This window comes from Protopterus annectens, chromosome 9.part0 (assembly GCF_019279795.1).
Source record: "Protopterus annectens isolate FY-2018-M chromosome 9.part0, PAN1.0, whole genome shotgun sequence".
In the NCBI taxonomy this organism is placed as follows: Eukaryota; Metazoa; Chordata; order Ceratodontiformes; family Protopteridae; genus Protopterus; species Protopterus annectens.
In genome coordinates, this window is record NC_056743.1 from 956,394,837 (window position 1) to 956,417,222 (window position 22,386).

Here is a 22,386-nt window from a genome sequence, read left to right on the forward strand (position 1 = left end):
GACAGACTCGGGGGAGTCAACATGCTTCCTCTTGCATTTCCTCTTGCGAGGTGGCTCCTCTGAAAGATCAGGGGAGGCCTCGGAAGAGGAGGATACACCCAAAGGGGTGTCCTGGAGCGCTGGATCCCCACGCTTGGGGTCTGGAAGAGGGACAGAGGCTGAAGCAGGCACCCTAGGGGGAGGAGCCGATGGGGTCGATCGTGGGACTGATTCTGGGGCCAGTACACTCCTCATCACCTCGAAGGCGTCCGTGCCCGGACGCAGAGAAGGCTCAGGCTCCGAAGAAACCAGAAGCCCTCCCCGCACCGAGGGAGACGTCTCCGAGGCAGATGTGGGAGCCGAGCTCACCTGTGCCGAAGCACTGAGAGGGACAGCGGGGCCGGGGACAAGGATCCGATGCCACTCGCCCCCTCGGAGCTGACCTGGGAGTCTTGGCACCCAGATCCCTCCAAGGTCGGTAACATGGAAGGGATCGGAGCCGATGACGGAACCGAAGGAGAAGGTATCGGAGCCGACGGTTCCACGAATCGAACCCCAACGAACTCTGAGCTCAAAGGATGAGTCGGAGGAGGAATTTCTATAGCTGTGGACGGAGCCAATGCCTGATGAGGGGGGGGGGGGCTGGACAACATTTTGGCTGGGGCCTGCAATTTTAGCAGCCTACTGACCACTCTTTCCAAGTCATGGTCCGAAAGTCTTGAGGACCGAGAAGAGTGTGATGAGCGACGACTACTCTCTGACTGGAGCAGAGGCGATTTTGCAGCCAAACGTATAGACTCCAAAGAAGGGGACCTTGACCTTTTTCGACTCTCAGACGGCTCCGAAGAACGAGTTGGAGCCGACTGGGCGGTAGGAACTTTTAGTTATGTACTTACCATAACTTTAGATGTTTGGGATCCATCTCGCCTACATTCTGTACTGATGGGCTCGGAGCCGATCCCTCGGCTCCGACTCGGCACGCTATGCTATAGAGCGAAGCCTCTTATTGGCTGAGCTATTCTCTATCCCGGGATGCACCACCACTAATCCCCCAGATCTTGTTTGTCCGCATTCATGCACACATACATAACTTGTTAATATAACATTGCCAGATGTTTCAAGATGAAACAAAAGGATTCGGACCGTCCGATCTCTTCTGATCTCCAAGGAAGGGGGAAGGAGGGTGGGTTATTGGGAATGTAGGCGAGATGGATCCCAAACATCTAAAGTTGTGGTAAGTACATAACTAAAAGATGTTATGTGATCCTATCTCGCCTACATTCTGTACTGATGGGACAGCGTCCCTAGCACCTAAATCCTGGGTGGCTCACTGGAAAACACTCCTGAGCACTGTGGAACCAAATGAAGCTCGCCCCCGAGATGCCACATCCAATTTGTAGTGGGAAATGAAGGTGTGCGGGGAAGACCACGTAGCCGCAGCACAAATGTCAATAATGGCAAGCTTAGAATGGAATGCTATTGAAGTAGCCATAGCTCTTGTAGAGTGAGCTTTGACAGAGGTCGTAAGCTCTTTATTAGAAGAGGAATAAGCTTGACTAATACAGTCCCTGATCCATTTGGCAATAGTGACCTTTGTGACGGCTTTGCCCAATTTATTATCCGAAAAGGACACAAACAATTGATCTGTTTCCCTTGTTTGTTTGGTCCTATCTAAATAAAAACGCAATTGCCTGTGGACATCTAATGTGTGGAATATGTATTCCGCTTTGTTTGAGTACTTTGGAAAGAAAACTGGAAGTTCTAATGACTGTTGTAGACAAAAACTAGAACAAACTTTAGGGACAAAGGGATGGATTTGGCCTGAGAGATACTCTATCTTTGTGAAAAGCCAGGTACGGAGGTTTTACAGACAAAGCTTGAAGCTCTGAAACCCTTCTGGCAGAAGTAATCGCGACCAGAAAGGCAGTTTTCCACGATAGAAATTTCAAATCACATGTTGCCGGTTCGAAGGGGGAGGAAGTTAAGGCACGTAACACCACATCGAGATCCCATGGAGGAGCAGGATGAGAAATCGGAGGTCGTAAAAGCGCAACACCTTTCATGAAGGTCTTACACAATCTGTTGCTCATTAAAGGTGGGTTTATAGATTCATGAAAATTGGAAATAGCTGCCAATTGAACCTTGATGGTAGAGACTGAAGAACCTTGATTGAATAGGGAAGTTAGAAATTTCAGGACTTCCGATACAGGAATAGAGATGGGATCCAGACCCCGGAGTTGAGCCCAAATAGCAAATCTCTTCCATTTGCTAGAATACAATTTCTTAGTGGCAGACTTGTGGGCCGAAGATAAGATATGTACGACTTCCGGGTCTAAGGTATGATTCCTGACTATAGTCAGAAGAGGAGGAGCCAAGCTGTTAATTTCAAGGTGTGGAGGGACTGGTGGAGTAGTCCCGACTGATGAACTAATAGGTCTGGGATCTGATCCAGGAACCATGGACCGTCCAGTGCATATTTCCGAAGATAGAGGAACCATACCTGACGAGGCCAGTAAGGAGCAACTAAGATCATTTTGCTCCCCAAGAGAGACGCCTTTTGGATCACTCTGGGAAGGAGGGGAACTGGGGGAAAAGCGTATAGCAAGCCGGTGGGCCAAGGATGGGCTAGTGCATCCATAGGGCTCTCCCGAGCCGGAGTGAGGAGAAAACTTTTGCACTTGCATTCAGCGGGTTGCGAAGAGGTCGCAACAAGGAATTCCCCATTTGCTGAAAATCTGAGTTGCAACCGTATTGTTCAGAGACCACTCGTGTGGAGAGAGGATAGTTCTGCTCAGTCTGTCGGCTATCACATTGGACTTGCCAGGGATATGAGTCGCCACTAGAAATCGTTTGGTCGACACTGCCCATTCCCAAACTCTCATGGCCTCTCTGCAAAGGGGGTAGGATCTGATCCCTCCCTGCTTGTTCAGGTACCAGACTACTGACATGTTGTCGGAGTGAACAGCAATTACGCCCTGAGGGAGGTAATCGTGAAGGGCTTGTAGGGACAGAAACACCGGCCTCATTTCTAAAATGTTGATATGAAGGAGGCTCTCTTCCGAATGCCATTTGCCTTGGACTGACCTGCCCAGAGAATGCCCCCCCCACCCCATCTGGGAGGCGTCCGTAGTCAAAGTGGCCACAGGAGGAGGTGGAACAAAGGGTCGTCCCTGATCCAGATTGGAGGGCACCAGCCACCAGCGAAGGTCCCGTTTGCAGGTTTCCGTGATCCATATGAGGTGACTGAGAGGGAGATCCTGAAAGGACCACTGTGTTGAAAGAAGCCACTGGAGAATTCTCATGTGCAACCTTGCTAGGGGAAATAGAAGAACCGTGGCGGACATAGATCCCAATAGCTGCAGGACCATTCTGGCTGGGGCTTTGGATCTGGGAAGTAAGGCTCGAACTTGAGCCTGTATGGTTTGTATCCTTTCTGTAGGAAGATAGACCCGCATTCGGTTTGAGTCTATCTCTACTCCGATGAATCTTATGCGTTGAGATGGCAGCAACACAGACTTTGGCCAATTGAAGGTGATTTCAAGGGAAGTGCCCAGTGATATTGTGGCTTGTAGGCTCTGCAATAGTAGATGCTTGGAGGTGGCAGTTAGGAGCCAGTCGTCTAGATACGGAAACACCTGGAATCCTAGACTTCTCAGGTGAGCAGTCACGACTGCCAAACATTTGGTGAACACCCTGGGGGCTGTAGTGAGACCAAAGGGCAGCGCGCAGAACTGAAAATGAATGTCTCCTAGGCTGAAGCGCAGATGTCTCCTGGACGCTTGATGTACCATGATATGGTAATAAGCGTCCTTGAGATCTATGGAGCACATCCAAACACCTTTCTCCAGCAGTGGGAGAATGGATTGTAGGGTGACCATTCGGAACTTGGACTTTTTGACTGAACGATTTAGAATGCTGAGATCCAAAATGGGCCTCAAGTCCCCGGTCTTTTTTGGCACCAAAAAGAATCTTGAGTAAGTCCCTAATCCGATCTGGTCTGCGGGGACCGGTTGGATGACTCCTTTTTGAAGCAGCTTTGAGACTTCTAAGGCTGCAATTTCCCGTTGACTGGGTGGCGGGTCCGGGATTTTCTTGGACGGAGGTGGGGAGTGAGAAAAAGGAATGGTGTAACCTCCGGCGATAATTCGAAGCACCCATCGGTCCTGAGTGATACCTTCCCAGGCTTTTAGGTGCCTCGACCCCGACTGGCTCCGGAGCTGCACAGTCGGGCAATCCCTCAGGGATTATGAAAGGCTGAAGAGCCACGAAAGGACTCGCGGTCTCCAGTGTTGTGGGGGCCTCTGCCGCCTCTGGGACGGCGTCTTCCAGAAGAATTTCCCCCACCTCTGCCTCTAGAAGGGGGATCGTCCTGCTGTGAGGATAAGACTTCTGAGATCACGGAACCACATTTTCCCTCCTCTTTAGCCTTGGGGTAAGGCCAAAGGGAGTGGAAAATCATGCCCTGCAGTCAAAGTCTTACCTTCTTGCTCGCATGGCGGTCAATGTGTCCTTTACCTTGGGTCCAAACAAAGAGGACCCATCAAAGGGGGCGTCGGCAAAGGAAGACTTGAAGGCTTCCGCAAAATGACACAGGCGGAGCCAGGCTTGCCTCCGTAGAGCAATACCTGTACCCGCCGCTCTACTCGCCCCTTCGGCCGCATAAGAAATGAGCCTCATGGACGAGTTTGATATGGATGACAGCGTAGCCAACTGAGAGCCAACCGTTTGGGCCAGCTGCTCAGGTAGGTTACCCAAGAGGGTATCTGAAAGCTCCTTGATCAGATCCCTCTGAAACCTGGTGAAGTGCATTAAATAGTTCAGGGATCTTAAGGTAAAGGCCGCTGAACTTAGGGTGCGCTTACCGTACCGATCCATGCTCCTAGACTCCTTATTAGGAGGATGGACGGACGTCGAAGCCTCTGCTACATCTTGCTGGGTAGCAGATGCCACCACCAAGGCATCTACAGCCACACCTTTCATCAAAAACTCCTTTTCTGAGGGTGCTGATAGGAACTTATTTGGGCGAGCAGGCACCGGTTCCACAGAGTCTGGGTGTTCCCACGCCCTTCGACAGATCAAATCTAGGAGCTCGTCGAAGGGCGGAGACACCCAGGAGGCGGAGGGCTGAGCCCCGAAGGCCTTAAGGAACACCGACTCGTCAGCAGAAGGGGGTTTGGATTGCCAGCCGCCTCGTTGTTTGAGGGCTTCCAGGATGTCTGCAAAGGAGACATCATCTGAGGATGACTTAGGGGACCCCTCTGCATCATCAAGATCAGTGTCTGACGTGAGAGACTCATCGGGGGAGTCAACGTGCTTCCTCTTGCACAATCTTTTCCTTGGGGGTTCCTCCGAAAAAGCTTCAGAGGGACCTCCAGGAGGGGGGGAACCCCCAGTGGGGGTGACCTCAGGCCCCGGGGCTCCGCTGTCTAAGGACAGGGGGACTGCCAAAGACCCAGTCTCCGTATGCAGGGAAGGTGCTGGAGAGACCGTGGAGGTAGCCAAAGAAGATTTGGCTAATGCACTCCTCATGGCCCTGAAGGCCGGACCACCAGAATCCTGGGAAGGTCCCACCTCCGTGGCCACAACAGTAGACGGTACCCCCGCAGCCGATGCACCGAGAGGAAGGCTTGGGACCGAAAACATCAGTCCCGAAGCGTCCCCCCCAGGGCCGACAGAGGAGGTCCGCGTACCGAACTCAGACTCGAGAGCCGGGGTTGGAGTAAGGGTCGGGGCCGACCCGAAAACCTCCATCGGCTCCACCAGCACCGCCAAAACACACTCGTACAACAACAATAGCTGCTAAAACAGCTTTTGGGTAAGAATAAGGAATTTCCTGACAGGAAACTTTAGAAAAAAACAGTACTTAGCTCAGCCAAGTTTGAGACCACGTCCTAGCTTGTAAGCGGCAAACGAGATCTGGGGGATTAGTGGTGGTGCATCCTGGGATAGAGAATAGCTCAGCCAAAAAGAGGCTTCACTCTATAGCATAGCGTGCCGAGTCGGAGCCGAGGGATCGGCTCCGAGCCCATCAGTACAGAATGTAGGCGAGATAGGATCACATAACATCATCGGTTCCAGCCGGAGCCGAGATGGAAGGTATGGCTTCACCCAACTACGGCTCCGAGCTGGGAGCCGAAGGTTTAGGTGGCCTGGAAGATTTCACAGGCTGAGCCTTCACCAGTGAATCTTGGGGTTTAAGTAGACCCCTCAAGATCAATTTGTTTTTGCGTTTCTGCAGGACTCTTGGACTGAACGCATGGCAAATCGAACAAGAGTCCTGCAGGTGCACGGCGCCCAGACAGTAAACACAAGAAGTATGACCATCTGTCAGAGACATCTTCTGACAGCAGGAGTCACACTTCTTGAATCCGGACGGCTTAGAATCCTTGGACATCCCGACAAAAGAAAAATCCAAGGAAAAACACATACACAAAAAGGTTAAGGTAAAAAACTGACAGTTACCAGAAGCACTACACTACAAAAACTATAACAAAACTAACTTTTTTTTTTTTTTAAAGAGAAGGGAAGAAAAAATGGTTATCCACTAACAAACAGACACCTTTTAGATATAAGGTAATCCTCTAACTTAAAAGGAAAACCTTAAGAGAGAAGAGAAGAGAAGGGGGGAGGGGAACTCTCTAAATGACTAAATGTTTCGGAGGAAAAAACAAGGATACAGACACGAACACTCTAAGATTATCAAAATCTATTCTAACGATAACTTCTATGCTAATTTTAACTAGTTTAAGACAGAAAAAGACACAATATAAAGGTTTTATACGACCTGAGCCAGTACAGCAACCTCGCAGCTGAAGCGGCAAATGAGATCTGGGTTTCTAGCGCCAGGCATCATGGGATATGGGGAGACCTCGAGCAAGTATGTAGTTCTCGAGCTTTAGAAGATGACTGAGTCGGAGCTCCGAACCCAACCAGCAAGAATGAAGGCGAGATAGACAACTTAACATCAACTGTTACTCACCCCAACATTACATAAATTGCTCAGTTTCTGCCTTTCCTTATACTTCACTCCTTCTCCTCCTACAAATTATTCTACATGTATTCCTCCCCAAATTCCATTCATTTCTATGTAATTTGCTCATTCCCTTTTCTAAAGATCCAGCCTCCAGTTCATTTATAATATTCTGTACTTCAAATTACATTTGGTTTAGATTCCGAGTTCCTTTTCTAGTAATTGCTTTTTTGGCAGTCAATGGAATTAAATTTAGTAAAAACTTACTAGGACTTGATAATTCAGATCCAGTGCCCTGACTCGAAGAATAATTTCCCGAGTTCCAGGCATTTACTCCCCCAACATTTCCAACATCATACTCCAAGGAATTTTAAAAATCTGCCAGCTTTTTATACTCCAAAAACAAGTTCCCAGTTACCTCTCTCTTTTCCATTAAACTCCTAGCAATTGCTACCTACCAGAGTCTGCTTCTGCTTGTGGCATAAAAATACTTGCGCAAGTACTTCCAAGCAAAAAAAAAAAAAAAAAAACCTAAATATTCTGGACTTTGTTCGATACCTGGTAGTCATATAGATGCTTTCCCATTGTTCCTTTTGTAAAATGGCTTTCCAGTCTCTCTTCCAAACCTTTTCTTTTTGTTGAAGTTACCATGGAATATTTTACATGCCTTGCCTTTTTAACAGCAGCTTCTGTTCTAGACTTGCCTAAAACCTCTAATAGAGCTGGTCTTTCACTCACCTATCCGTTTTTCTTTGCCTATACTCTGATATCAATCCCTGGTAGGGAAGGCAGTCTCTAACCTGCAGTCCAAACTTCTATTCGGCCTAATCCCACTCTATCGTTTCCTTGTGAGGTACCATAGTTCTTTTGTCAATTTTCTACAGCATATTGTTACCCCTTTGCCTATTTTCTGTACCCCTAATCGCAGTCATTGTTATTGCCAAAATCTCCTTTTTCCATTTCATTATTGGATTAGTTCTTAAAATGCTTTCTGATACTTTATGAATACAATATTTTTAAATTCTACTTGAGGATCTTTATCAAAGATCCTATCCTGTCCTTATTTCTTGGTCTTCCCCAGCTTCATCATCATCCCTGTCCACTGATTTATAGCCTTCTGCTTGTGTTATGGATATGACCCTTAACTGCATTGCTCTAAATTACCCATTTAAATTAGGTAACCCTACACCACTTTGTCCTATGGGGAGGACCAACTTATCCCACTTAATTCCTGGTCTTTTCCCCTTCCAAATAAATTCCTTCAACTCTATTATTGTCCACAACCTCTCCTCTGGTTGATGAAAAATATGTCTGACCTGTACATAACACTACAGGAATTACAAATATGTTCACTGCTTGTATGTTACAATCCATAGCCATAATCAAGAGCGTCCACTTTATCAGTTTTTGTATTATCTTGTTTAGTCTCTTCCCACTTATTCTTAGCTGCCATAACAGAATTATTTTTAATCCATACATCTACATACTTCATCTTATCATGTCTCCATAAATGTGGGTACTGTTGAACCAGTTCACATGTATGTACATAACAGTCACTCAACTCCTGTCACTGTTCCTGTTACCACAATCCTCAAAGTCCAGCCATTTGACTATTCTGCAATTCTACACCTTAGTTTCACAGTCCTACTCACACACCTTTTGGTTTTCCAAACAGTTTCTTGTATGGGGCTTTGTCAAAGCCTTTGCCAAAGACCAGACAGAAAACATTTAATGACACTTGTTCAAATTTCCCTGCACTCGATTCATAAAACTGGATCATATTTCCCTGACTTTTTATTTTTGCCACAAATCCTCATCTGCTGCTGTCCTGGATAGATTGCTGCTACTTAAGAATGCAATCTGCTGCTCCATCAGAATTCTTTCTGCATCTTTTTCCACCACTGCTGTTAGGCTAAAAGCCTGTGGCTTCCAGATGTTTTGCTAAGTCTCCCCACCCTCCATACTGGGGTACCACAGTTGATGTCTTCCAAAGCTTGGGTAATTTTGCAGTATCAGTAACTTGATGAAAACGTCAGTCAGGGAACCTCCTTGCACACTGGCCAGAAAGTTGAAGAGCCTGGGAGGCAGCTCATGTGGTCACCATGCTTGATCCTCCCTTACAGAGGCCAAATTACTTCCAACCTTATTCAACCGTATCTTGTGTCTGCCCACTAATCCTGTCACACTGTTCTACCTTTCTCCCAGCACTGCACTACCTCCTTGCTTTTCTAAGTAAAGACTGAAGTAAAGCATTTATTCACTCTTTCTTTCTCTGCATTTCCTGATCTATTTCCCATCTTTCTTCAGCCTGGTCATGTTTGTCTCGCCTTTCCTTCCTTCTGCTGAATACCCAGAAAAGCCCTCATTCGACCTCTTTTTCCCTTCTACAAACTCTTTTTCAGCTTGTGTCTTTGCTATACTCAACTCCTTTGCTGTCCATCTAACTGCCTCCTTATACTGTGCCTCCTCCACCAGACCACCCCATTCCTTCCACCTACCTGTATAACCATTTACCTTAATCACAAACGTCACCCTACTGTGTAGCCATATTGGCTTTCTCTACTTTTTGCTTCTTTCTCAAACTATCATCCATAGCCCTAAGTGCTACATTCCTGGACACTTACATTAGGTTGTTCATTCCTTGAAAATGTCCATAAAAGCTAACTTATCTTTGACCTTCTCCCACAATTCATCATAATCCACCACCTACAATCTCACACCAATATCTGTTTTTTACCCTGTCCCCACTCTTCACCAAGTACAGCATGCCATAGCCACCATTAAAGGCACATTCATGAGGGCATATCTAACTCGCTTCACTTAAATTAAGATTACATACATAATTCTATCATTTATTGTGCAGTCATGCATCTGATTGTCTGAATCTCTCATGGTCCAAGACTTCAACTTCTACACCTGCACTACATCTTGGAGCTTGGAAGTACACTGCCTCTTCCTAGAAGACTTGGATTTCTCTTCATCCTACCTTACTCCTTCATTTTTTTATGCAGATTCTCACCCTCTGACCTCAGGTAGCTAGGGTCTGATGCACTGTGCATCAAATCCACCAATATTTCCTTCTTTTCCTCAATCCTAACCAATGACGACTTACCATTCGTTCTGAGCCTGCACCACTCCCTATCCTCTTCAAAGGGCCTTACATTCAGGGTTCTCCTTTACACAGATCACTACTACATCTATGTCCCTTGGCTTTCTGTCATTCCCAAATACCGTAAATGTGGGCAATTCCATGTACCCCCATCATCAACCCACGTTTCTGTGATATCAGCATCCGTTCTTCAATCCAGCATCACTGCCTGCAGCTCCCCTTCATCTTCTTAAACTCCTTGCACAAAGCATACTCATACTACTGTGCAATACTCAGACACACTTGTCTTTTCCTCTGCTATGCTGTCCACCAATTTTTTCCTTATTTCTATTTCCTAGTGCCTAACTCTTTCATTAACAGTCTTCAAAAACAATCTCAGTAATTGCAATGATAATAGAAATAACATGGAATAAAAGCACTTGCACTTCTAGAAGAGCAAGTGGTCACAAAACTCATGAACCCACATATGATTTCAGACCTATCTTACTTACCTGTTGGAGAAAATTTGGGAGCTGTTGTCTCATTTGCTCTTGTAGCTGAGGATTTCCAGCAAACAGTGGGTTGTTCAGCATCATCTAAGGATGAAAAATTGTACTTAAGAGTTAAACACTGGCTTCAAACTATTCTTATCCTAAAGCTACACAGATTCTAAACCTTCCCCTTCTAACATCTACAGTAAAGAACATAAGTAGAGCTCCTAGTCAGTCTTGTAATGTTTTCTGTTTGTCAGCCTTGGTTATTAAACTAAGCTTCAGTGAAAACAACAAAGAAGATCATAAATTCCATAAGCCAAAACATTACCATTTGCACAGCTACAGAATAATCACAGTTCACACAAAGCTGACTGACATAGAGCTATAACAGGTGACAGGTCTTAAAAATAAAGATGGTCTGCAAACCACACTTTTCCCCCAAACTAAATTAACAAGGGACATAAATCCTAAACAGACACTCATCAAAGACATATTATCCACTGTACCATCTCAGTACCACCATCTGGCCTCTCCCCCTCTACTTGGAAGCCACCTTGAAAACTTGATCCCTCTTTATCAAAAAATAATCTGTTCTCTTTGGGAACCTAAACCTAAGCATGCTTATCCCAAACCATGATAAGCCTAATCAACCTTCATGTACAACTCCACCAATTAATTTTCCAATGCACTCTAACACCTCCACAAACAAGAAGACCTCACTTCTTTAACTCACTCTACATAAAGATGCATTGCAACTGCAGTCCTACCCTAACATCCTCAGTGATCGTCACTTTTATATTTACTACTAGTTCTTAAAAAATACAAATATCACTAACACCCCCCCACCCCACCCCCCACCCGGGTCTCATCAACTCTTGCACCTTTCTTTAAAGCAATGAAAATACATTCTTTTATGCAACAAATACCACTGGCCTTCTCTTGACACCAAAAATCCCAATGAAGTCCTTATTTTATGAAATATTTCCCCCAATCCAAGACTCTTCATCCAAACAAATATGCTGCTTATAGGGATATTAATGTCTCTAGATCTCCCAAAACATTAAAAAAAATGAAATCCTGAGAATGTGTGTCATCTCTGGGAATTCAAAAACAGCCCTTACTATCCACTGCAAATACCAACTTACGAAGTCAAACAAGAACTGCTGCAGAAAATGCATACTTACAACTGTAAGCAAGTTCTCTTCAGGAATTCCAATGTATAATGGACCAAAAAATTCTCTAATCATCAAAAAATAAAGAGCTCAACCCCAGACAAATGCTTTGAAAACCTTCTTTTGCAACCCACTTACAGTTCCTTTTAGCCACAACAGTCAGCCAATACACCTGTTCACATTCATACACAGCCTCTTTCCTAAAGTTTCACTTTAAAGCATTAAAAAAAAAAGTTATATACTTACCATAAAATTCCGTCTCTGAGTTGTTGCTTTTCATTGGTCTTCAACCAGTGGGACATGGATCCGGCCACGGATCTGACTCGGCCACACACTTTAGCTTCGGATCCAAGCTCCAAACTCCTCCACTACCCATAATGCCAGTCTCCCTCCTCCCCTCAGATCAAGCTCATTACAGAACAGCGGCACCCCAGCCTAGATCATATGCGTATAAACCTGACATTACCCATAAAACTTACCAAGAAAAAGACTAGCCAGAAAAGAGGGGCTATAACTCTTCCATACGGTCAACTACACAGACCGCACAAAGCAGGGGGAAAGAGGGAGGGATGGCTGAAGACAAATGAAAAGCAACAACTCAGATGGAACGTTATGGTAAGTACATAACTTTATCTGAAGTTGTTGTTTTTATTTGGCCTTCAACCTGTGGGACAGAGTCTCCAACTACCAATAAACCCTAGAAGGTCCTCATGGAAGGATGTTCTGGAGCACGGCTGAGCCAAAGGATGCCCTGCCCCTCGAAAGAAGGTCCAATTTATAATGGGAGTTAAAAGTGTGTGATGACGCCCGGGTAGCTGCAGACCTGTTTTCATCTAAAGAAACCCTGGACCAAAGGCCGCAGGAGTAGCAACAGACCTGTTGGAATACACCCAGACATGCCTTGGTGGAGATGACCATTTGGCTCGATAGGCCAATGAAATGCATTCAGAAATCCAACGAGCAATAGTACAGTACAGTTGTGTACACTTACCATAAATGTAGATGTTAGAGTGTATTCACTGTTGCAGTCATTACATTTGGGTTATCTGCTTGCAGGTAGCCATCATTCGGCCTGATAAACAAAGTACTGGGTCCTGCGTCGGCTGCTGTCCCTTCTTCCATGGCGTCAGGTCGTCAGGGGTATAAAACATGCAGCCGACACCATTACATCAGTTTTTCTTGCCCTAGATGTCAGGTTCCCCCCCTAATGGGAAGCAATTAAATATAAAAGTACGATGACATACCTCCTACAAAAAAGCAAATACACCAAAAAGCTTTTAAGTAAAGGAAAGTAGAGGTATAACCAAAAGAAGTTAGAGGGCTGGCGGGAGGGTAACCAGGACTGCAACAGTGAATAAACTTGAACATCTACATTTACGGTAAGTGTACACAACTGTACTATGTTCTTCGTGTTTTACTGTTGCAGTCATTACATTTGGGTAGATTCCCAAAGCTATGGTTGGGAGGAGGGTTTTAAATAGCATTAGGACCAGCTATAAGGCACTGCAAGACTGCAGTGGCAAAACCAGCTCTGGATTTAGAGAAAATTGGCAAATGATAATGCTTGGCGAAAGTATGTACAGAACTCCAGGTAGCAGCTTCTAGGATGTCCCTGGTAGGGACGCCTCTGAGAAAGGCTGTAGAGGTAGATGCAGCCCTGGTGGAGTGAGTTCTGATCCCCTGGGGGATAGGTTTTCCATGGTGCTTATAGCAGAAATGAATGAAATGGCCTATCCATTTAGAAATGGTTTGCTTTGAAATTAGCCTTCCCCTCTGCCCTTGCAGCAAATGCCACCAGCAGTTGTTCAGATTTCCTTTGAGGTTTAGTCCTAGCCAAGTAGAATCTAAGTTATCTGTGCACATCTAAGGAATGCAGTATCCGTTCCCCTTTGTTCTGTGGATTAGGAAAGAAGGCTGGCAAATGAATGGACTGATTAAGAGCCACACTGGATACCACCTTGGGCATGAAGGATGGACTGGTTCTGAGGGACACTGTCCGCATGAAAGATGATGAAAGACTCCACTGCCATAAGGGCCTATAACTCAAATACTCTTCTAGCTGAAGTGATTGCTAAAAGGAAAGCTGTTTTCCAAGAAAGAAATGTTAAGTCCGCAGTGGCAGCTGGCTCGAAAGGAGGTAGAGTGAGTTTCTCCAAAACAAAGTTAAGGTCCCAGGCTGGGGTTGGCGCACTCCTGGGTGGTCTCAAATTTCTGGCCCCTCTGAGGAAAGTACAGTTGTGTACACTTACCATAAATGTAGATGTTCGAGTGTATTCACTATTGCAGTCATTACATTAGGGTAATCTGCTGGCAGGTTTCCCTCAGTCAGCCTGAATAACAAAGTCTTGAGTCCTGCGTGAAACACAAAGAAAATCTGCTTGAGCAGTGGATGAGAGAAGAGAGGAGATTCTGTGTTATGAGCTGAAATGGCTGAGGCGTGGATTTTAATGGAGGAAAAAAGACAGGCCCTTGTGAAGCATCTCAGTTAAGTATTGTAAAATCTGAGGTAAATTGGGCACTGCTGTGCTCATCCCTTGTGACTGGTTCCAGGCACAGAATCTTTTCAATTTTTCGGCATAAGATTTTCTAGTACTAGGCTTCCTTGCCTCTAAAATCATATCCATCACAGGTTTACTGAGGGATGGTAAAGGAGAAATTAGGTAATTAGCTAGGCTGCAAGGTTCAGTGTTAGAAGCTGAGGGTGCAGAATCTGGTTCCCTGATGGGACAACGGAAGGAGTCTGAGGCAGGTGCCATGGGGATAACAGTGACACACTGCGCAGGAGGGGGTATCAGTGTTGGGGTGGCCAGTCTGGAGCAATCAAAATCATCCTTGGTTTGTCCTGTTTGATTTTTAGTAGTACCTTGGAGAGGAGAGGCAAAGGAGGGAAGGCATAAACTGATAGGTTTTTCCAGCTGAAGGACAGAACATCCACTTTCCAGGGTTGTTTGTGGGGCGTCCTTGTGCAAAATTTGTCCAATTGGTAGTTCTGGGGAGAGGCAAACAGGTCTATATCTGGGCTCCCCCATTTTCTTGTCAACATGTTGAAAGTCCTTGGCTCCAGTTTCCACTCGTGTGGGTCCATGAGGTTTCTGCTTAGTCCGTCTGCCAGTGTATTTAATTTTCCTGGCAGGAATTGAGCTTGTAGGTGCATTTGGTAGCTCAAGGCTGTGTTCCACAATGCCATGGCTAGTCTGCAGAGGGGGTAAGAATGTGTTCCCCCCTGCTTGTTTATGTACCACATAACAGTGGTGTTGTCCGTCTTTACCATTAGTTGTCCTGGAAGAAGAATGTGGTCCTTGAAGGTCATCAGAGCATTCTGTACAGCTAACAATTCTTTTTGATTGATATGTAGGTGCATTTGACTTGGGTTCCATTTGCCCTGAATGCACTTCCCTGCCAGGTGAGCCCTCCATGCATAGTCTGATGCATCTGTTAGTGTTTGGGCGGCAGGAGGTGGTATGAAAGGTAGTCCCTTGTTTTTGGTGGCAGGCCTCCGCCCACCAAAGGAACTCTAGGCGTAGGCAAGGTATGATAGGAATCATTGCTTCTAGATCCTGGGAATGTTGACACCATAGGCTTTTTAGATACCACTGTAGTTTCCTCATATACAGTCTTGCACATGGAATTAGAAGAATGCAGGAGGCCATGAACCCCAAGGCTTGCAGTATTTGTCTTGCAGACAGCAGGATTTTTGTGGCCACCTGTTTGAAGTAGGTTGTCAAATGAATTTGTTTCTCTGGCATGAGGTAAGCCATCTGGGAAGTTGCACTCAAGCTTGCTCTCAGGAATATAATTTGTTGACAGAGTACCAGTTGAGATTTCTTTTCATTTATGGAGTACCCTAGACAGGTTAAAGCCCTTTGTACAAAGGCCAGATGATTCAAAAGTATGTCCTGGCTTTCTGCCTGAATTAGCCAATTGTCCAGGTATGGGGATATTTGAATATTTCTTTGCCTGCAAAATGCAATAACTGGAGCTAGGCACTTTGTGAATTCCCTGGGTGCAGCAGATAAGCCAAAGGGCAGTGCAGAGAACTGATGGTGAGTGTAGCCTGCTTTGAAGCGAAGGTATCTTCTGCAGGATTCCCCGATTGGGATTGTGCAGGTATGCTTCTTTTAAATCTAGTGTTGCCAACCAGGCATCTTTGCCTAGCAGAGGAAGCAACTGGTGAAGAGTCAGCATCTTGAATTTTGGAATCTCCTAAAAGGTGTTTAGAGTAGACAGGTCCAGGATAGGACACCATGAATTGTCTTTTCTGTGTACCAGGACAAGTCTCGTGTACAAACCTTGTCCCTTTTCCTCTTCTGGTACCAACTGAATAGCCCCCATGCTTAAGAGAGAAAGTACTTGTTTTTGGGCCTCTGCCCACTGATTTGGGGGTAGGTCCGGCCACCCGTTTGCTAGCAACGTGTGGAAGTGAAATCTTTATCCCTGGGACACTATATTTAAAACCCATTTTCCTGGATAATGAGCTCCCAGTTCTTTGCATGAAGAGCAGTCTTTCCCCCCAAAGGGGCAGTCAGTTGATAAGTGCTTGGAAATTTAAAAAATAAGTCACTAAGACAGTTTACCATGGGGGGGGGGGTCTTATTACTCCCAGATTTAGAAGTGGAGGCCCCCCACTGCTTGGTCCTGTGCGTCTCCTGAGACTGAAACTTGGGGTTTCTGCTGTGTCTGGGTTTGGCTTGAGAAGACCTGGAAGGGGCTGGAAAGGACCAATTCTTAGAGGGCCAGTGCCTACTAAATCTAGGCAGCTGAACTTGTAAGTCTTTAACAGTTTGCATAGATTTAGCTTTATCTTCCATCTTTTTAAGAACTTCCTCAGCCTTGTTGCCAAACAGGTGGTCCTGATTTAAGGGAGCATCCAACAATTTAGCTTTAACATGATCAGGCAAAGACTGCTCCTGAAGCCAAGCATGCCTTCTGAGCACAGACCCAGTAACAACAGCCCTGCAAGAGGCCTCTAATGAATCAAAACCACATTGCAAAGTACGTTTTCCAACCTGTTCAGCAGAATGCATTAAATCCTGCAATTCTTTATTTTTCACACAATCAGGAATCAACATAATTTTCTGTTTAAGCAATCCAATGACATGTTGCTGATACTTTAACATATGAGACTGGCAGTTTAAAGCCCTAATGGCCAAGGCTGCAGAAGTGTAAACCTTCTTACCCCATCTATCCAGTGCCCTAGAGTCTCTATGAAAAGGGGTAGGATTTTTAGCAGTAGAAGCCTTAATGCCCTTGGGCCCCTGAGAAATAATCTCCGAATCCGCAATAGGATTTTTAAAAAGGAACTTGGGTGACTCAGGGACCCTGTAGCATCTGTCAGGTTTTCTGGGAGCAGGAGGCAAGGAATCAGGGGCCAAACTAGATTCCGAAAAAGCATCATCAACAATGTCTAGTACAGGAGGGATAGCTATAAGGCCTATGCTGAAACAGGAGTAAGAAATCCCTGAGCCTCTTTCCTGAATCAGAAAAATCCTGGCTTTCCCAGTGGAAATGCTCCCTTAGAGTATGTAAGGTTTCTCCAAAAGAAAAATCCACTGGAGGGGAAGTAGAGGTAATAGTGTCCTCTGCATCAGAATCCTCATAAGTAGTTAAGGGCAAATCCAGATAATCAGAAGAATCAGAAAAAAACGAATCCTGGTCAGAAGATTCATAAACAACTTCAGTCCTAGGCCTCTTAGAAGGGGGGGGGGTTGGCTACCCCTGATTAGAGTTATTATATCTTCAGCCATTCTTATCATTTGTTTTTTAGGCATAGAGGCCTGAGCATGTGGCCTGGGCGTTGGTTTTTTAGGTATGGGTCGAGATTTAGGCCTAAGTGCAGAAGGAGCGTCGGCTTAATATGCAAGTCCGTAGGCCCGAATACACCCTCAGAAGCCGGTGCCTGCACAGCGGCTCCGGACCCATCCAAGGTAGTGACATCCGCGAGTTCCATAGTTGAAGCATCTCGTGGCATACCGGACTCCGAATGGGTCTCAGTAGAGGTCTGTGAATCAGAAGTAGTGGGTATCAGGGGCTGCGAAAGCGCCTCACTGAGTACCGGCGAACTGGCGACTGGCTTAGGAGAAGCGTCGTCGGCAGTTCTGGACCTCGGTGGCCTGTCTCTGTCTTTATCTTTGTGTTTTTTCAGAATCCCGGTAGTCGGATGGCTAACTGACAACATTTCTGGATAATTAAATCGAGAACCGAAATATGTAGAGGCGAAAATATACAGACAACAGATAGTGCGCTGATTAAATAAAGCACAAAACCGACAGCAAGGTACGTTGTGGTCTGGGCCTAGGCAAAGAATACAGTACGAATGAAAATCTTTATGAGGTATTTGCTTTCCACAAGTAATGCAATTATTAACTTTTACTGACATCGGTAAGGAGCAAGGAAAAGTTTCCCCAACGGGGTACTTAGCTTTAGTTGAAGACTTCAGCTCTGAAACTCAAACAAAAATTTCAGGAGTCGGCCGACCGGCACTTGCTAACTGCTTCTGCTTCAGGCACCGCCCGGCAAGAAAGACTGATGTAATGGCGTCGGCTGCATGTTTTATACCCCTGACGACCTGATGTCATGGAAGAAGGGACAGCAACCGATGCAGGACCCAAGACTTTGTTAATCAGGCCGACTGAGGGCTACCTGCAAGCAAATAACCCAAATGTAATGACTGCAACAGTGAAACACTAAGAACATCTTTAGAGACAGGTTTTCTCAAGAAGGGTTTAAAAAAGGAAACAAAGTTGATCAGACTTACTTAAGAAAGGATTTTGTTCTATGCAAACAGAAACGCAGCTGCCTGTCAACATAAAGCAAGTGCAATTTATACTCTCCTTTATTCTGGAAATTTGGAAAGAAAACTGGCAGATTGATGACCTGGTTAATATTAGACTCTGATGCCATTTTCTGAGGAAATTATGGATTAGTCCGCAGTGACACTATCTTTATGGAATACCATATAAGTGGGCTTGATAGATGTGGCTTGGACCTCAGAAACCCTCTTGGCTGAGGTAATCGCAACTAAAAAAGCCATCTTCCATGACAGAAACTGTAAGTCAACTTTGGCCACTGGTTCAAAAGTAGGAGAAACCAGGGCCTGCAACACCAAGGTGAGATCCCAAGGGGGAGTAAGGTACCTATCAAAAAGGCCTTACAAAGTTTGGAAGAAGCCAAAGAAGCTGAATTTTCACCTATGTGAAAGTTCTAAATTGCTGCCAATTGTACCTTGACTGTACAGAAGCTATCACCATGATTAAAAATATCCACCAAAAACTCCAAAATGGCCGGAACTAAAGCAGTGAAAGGATCCAGGTCATGCTGAAAGTCAGAGATTGAGAAACACTTCCATTTACTCGAATAAACCTTCCTTGTGGATTTATGATCTGCTACCTAGAGCTTCTTGACAGTAGAAGACAGCCCAGGAGTTTTCACTATCATGGGAACTGGAGCACTAGAGCCATGAGCTTCATGCTGACTTATGTCTGGGTAAAGGATCCTGTAGGGATGTGTGATGAGATCTGGAACCGGATCTAGTCTCCAAGGTGGACAGACTGCATGAGACCACAGAGAGGGGAACCAAACTTGGCGAGGACAGAAAGGGGTAATGAGGATCACTGAGCTCCCCAGGTGTCGAGATTTCTGAATAAACTAGAGCATCTCTGGGGTGCTTCCCAGGAAGGGGGTTCACAGCGAAATACAGTCTCTACACTTCGTTTTAGAAGAAGAGGCGAAGAGGTCGCAGCAAGGCTGATCCCACTTTAGAAAGATCTTTTTTGCTACTGAAAGATTCAGAGACCACTCGTAAGGCATCAGACTAGACCTGCTAAGCCTGTCCACTAGAATGTTGGACCTCTCCGGCATGTGTGTTGTCACCAGAAAACGGTGGTGGAGATCACCCACTCTCATTATCTCATGGCTTTGAGACAAAGGGGATAAGATCTGGTCCCATCCCCGCTGATGTACCACACTACTGACATATTGTCCACCTGTATGGCAATAGTTCCTGGAGGAAGACAAGTATGCAGCGCTTGCAATGCCAGAAGCACCACCCTCATCCCAAGGACACTGATATGTAGACTGGTCTTTAGGGAAGTCCAAGTGCCTTGGAACGTCTTTCACATGCAATGCCCCCACCACCTCCTGAGCAGGGAGGCGTCCATGGTCACCGTAGTCGTGGGGGAGGGAAGTACAAATGGATGACCATGAAGGAGGTCTAGGGATTGAAGCCACAAAGGAAGGGAGTCTTTGCAAGCATGTGACAATCAAACAGGATTTGACAAAGGAAGGTCTAGCAGGGACCACTGAACGGCTAAGGTTCATTGAAGAACCCTCATGTGAAGGCGTCCTGTCAGAAAGAGAGTGACAGTGGCCACCATGAACACCAAAGCCTAAAGAACTGAATCTGCTGGGGAAAGTTTGGCCTGAAAAATACAACTCACATGATGTTGGAGTGACAGTAGTCTGTCCGGAGGCAGAAACACCTTGCCCTGCTTAGTATCTATTCGGGCTCCTATGAAGTTGAAAAGCAGCACTGGTGCCAGCTGAGATTTGTTGAGGTTTATGGTCATGCCCAGGTGTTGGGCAGTCTGGAGAAGAAAATCCCTGGTTTGGATTAGTCGATGCCTGGAGGGAGCGGAAAGGAGTCGATCGTCCAGGTAGGAGAAGACATGAAACCCCTGCAGCCACAAGTGAGCCGCCACTACCATCACTTTGGTGAACACCCACGTGTGCATGCGGTGGTGAGCCCAAACGGGAGCGTTCTGAACTGAAAGTGACTGGCTCCAGCAGGAAGAGATTGCCTGTTCATCTTGATATGATAACACGCATCTAGGAGGTCCACCAAGCACATCCAGTCATTTATCTACAGAAAGGGCAGAATGGATTGAAGGGTGGCTATCCAGAATTTCGTCTTGGCAACTAACAGGTTCAGGGTTGAAAGATCCAGAATGGGTCTTAAGTCCTCGGCTTTCTTTGGTACCAAAAAGAACCTGGAACAAATGCCTAATCCAGATTGGTCTAGGGGGAATGGGTTGGATGACTCGTTTTTCGAGCAGCCTGGAAAATTCTACAGCTGCCTACTCCCATTGCGCAGGTGGAACGTCCAGAAGGTGTTTGGGACAGATTGGGGGCTGAATGAAGGGGATAGAGTATCCTCTGGATATTATCTGCAAAACCCAATGATAGTTAGATATCGACTCCCAGGCTGTTGGGTGCAGAGATAGGTGTCCTACGACTGCCTCCAGAGATGAGCAGTCGCGCAACCCTTCAGGGCTGCTGTGAGGGTCTGTCTGAGAATGGATCCAGAGACCCTTGGTTGGTCCCCTCTGTCACGGAGGCTGCATCTGTTGTATCCCCCTTTGCCTCTGGGGGAAGGCGAATCCTGAGCATCCTGGGAAAAGCCTTGAGATTTCCAGAACCACATCTTCTTTACCCCATGCTGATTCCTACAGAAAGACTGCGGTGGGGTGTAGAAGCAGATCCTGATGAAAGACAAGGTCTTCCCGTCTTTCTCGCTCTGGACCAAGGTATCTCTAACTATTTTAGCAAACAGGGTGGAACCATTATAGGACGTGTTTGTAAATGACGCCTTGAAGGGCTCTGAGAAAGCACAAACCCAAAGCCAAGCATGATGCCTAATGGCAATGCCTGTCCTGGCTGCCCTAAAGGCACCTTCTGTAGCGTGCGATAGGAGCCTCATGGAAGTATCCAATATCGATGTATGGGTGGACATACGGGAGGAGAACATCTTCTCCTCTGCAGACATGGACCCTGGGGCAGACTCTGCAACCTCTATGACCAGGTCTCTCTACAGTGTGATGACATGTGCCAAGTAGTGCAGCGCACGTAAGGAGAACATGGCTGAGGTGTAAGCCCACTTCTCAAAATGATCCATGGACAGAGACTCCCTGTTTGGGGTATGGACCGTAGAGCTCTCCTGTGCAAGCTCTTTCTTGGTTGCCACCGCAACTACCATGGCATCGACTGGGATCCCTTTGACCTATCTGATGGGGCGTTGAGTACTTTGCCCGGGCACTTGGAGATCGGCTCAACCGTATCCAGTTCCTTCCATGCCCTAGACGAAATCATATCCACAAGGGGATCCACGGGAGGAGACACCCAGGAGGTACAGGGTCCTGTGCCAAACGCCTCCAGGAATACAGACTCATCCAGATTGAGCTTCTGGGTAGACCACCCACCATGCTGTAGCAGGATTTCCATGATGTCTCGAAAGGAGACATCCTCGGGGGATGATCGGGGTGACCCCCCCCTTCCTCCAAGTCAGTATCTTCTGTGAGGGACTCTGGCAGCGAGTCCAACAGCCTCCTCTTGCATGTGTGCTTCGGAGGGAGCTCCTCAGGGGGAAAGTCTGGGGAGGATTTGGAAGCCTCAGGGAGTTCCGGGGGGGGGGGACCTCCTGGAGCAAAGTGGCAAAAGGCTATCCCTGAGGGAGAAGGATGACACACTCCAGCCCAGAAAGAGAGGGAGCCAGGATGGAATCAGAGGATGATAGTGTCAAGTATCTTGAAGGGGCCGAAAGGACAGTCTCCACCACATGGAAAGCAGAGGAAGAATGAATCCCTGAAGCTGGGAGGAGTGCAGTATCCGTAACCCTCTGAGTTGATGGGGGAGTCAGGAGCACAGCTTCCAAGCGCTGAGACTCAGAGTGGAAGGGCCGACTCCGAAAAC

General features: G+C 46.4%; 1 protein-coding gene across 6 annotated transcripts in view; it reads right to left on the reverse strand.

The window, feature by feature from the left end:
• Window positions 1–22,386, reverse strand: part of UBQLN1 (ubiquilin 1) — a 1,666,336-nt gene that overhangs the window by 459,232 nt on the left and 1,184,718 nt on the right. For 4 of the 6 annotated variants that reach the window (XM_044083695.1, XM_044083696.1, XM_044083693.1 and 1 more), the window contains exon 8: window positions 10,550–10,633. The exons of the other annotated variants lie outside the window; for them this stretch is intronic. In XM_044083695.1, the coding sequence (XP_043939630.1) occupies window positions 10,550–10,633 (84 nt within the window). The remainder of the gene's footprint in view (window positions 1–10,549; window positions 10,634–22,386) is intronic. 6 annotated transcript variants of the gene reach the window in all.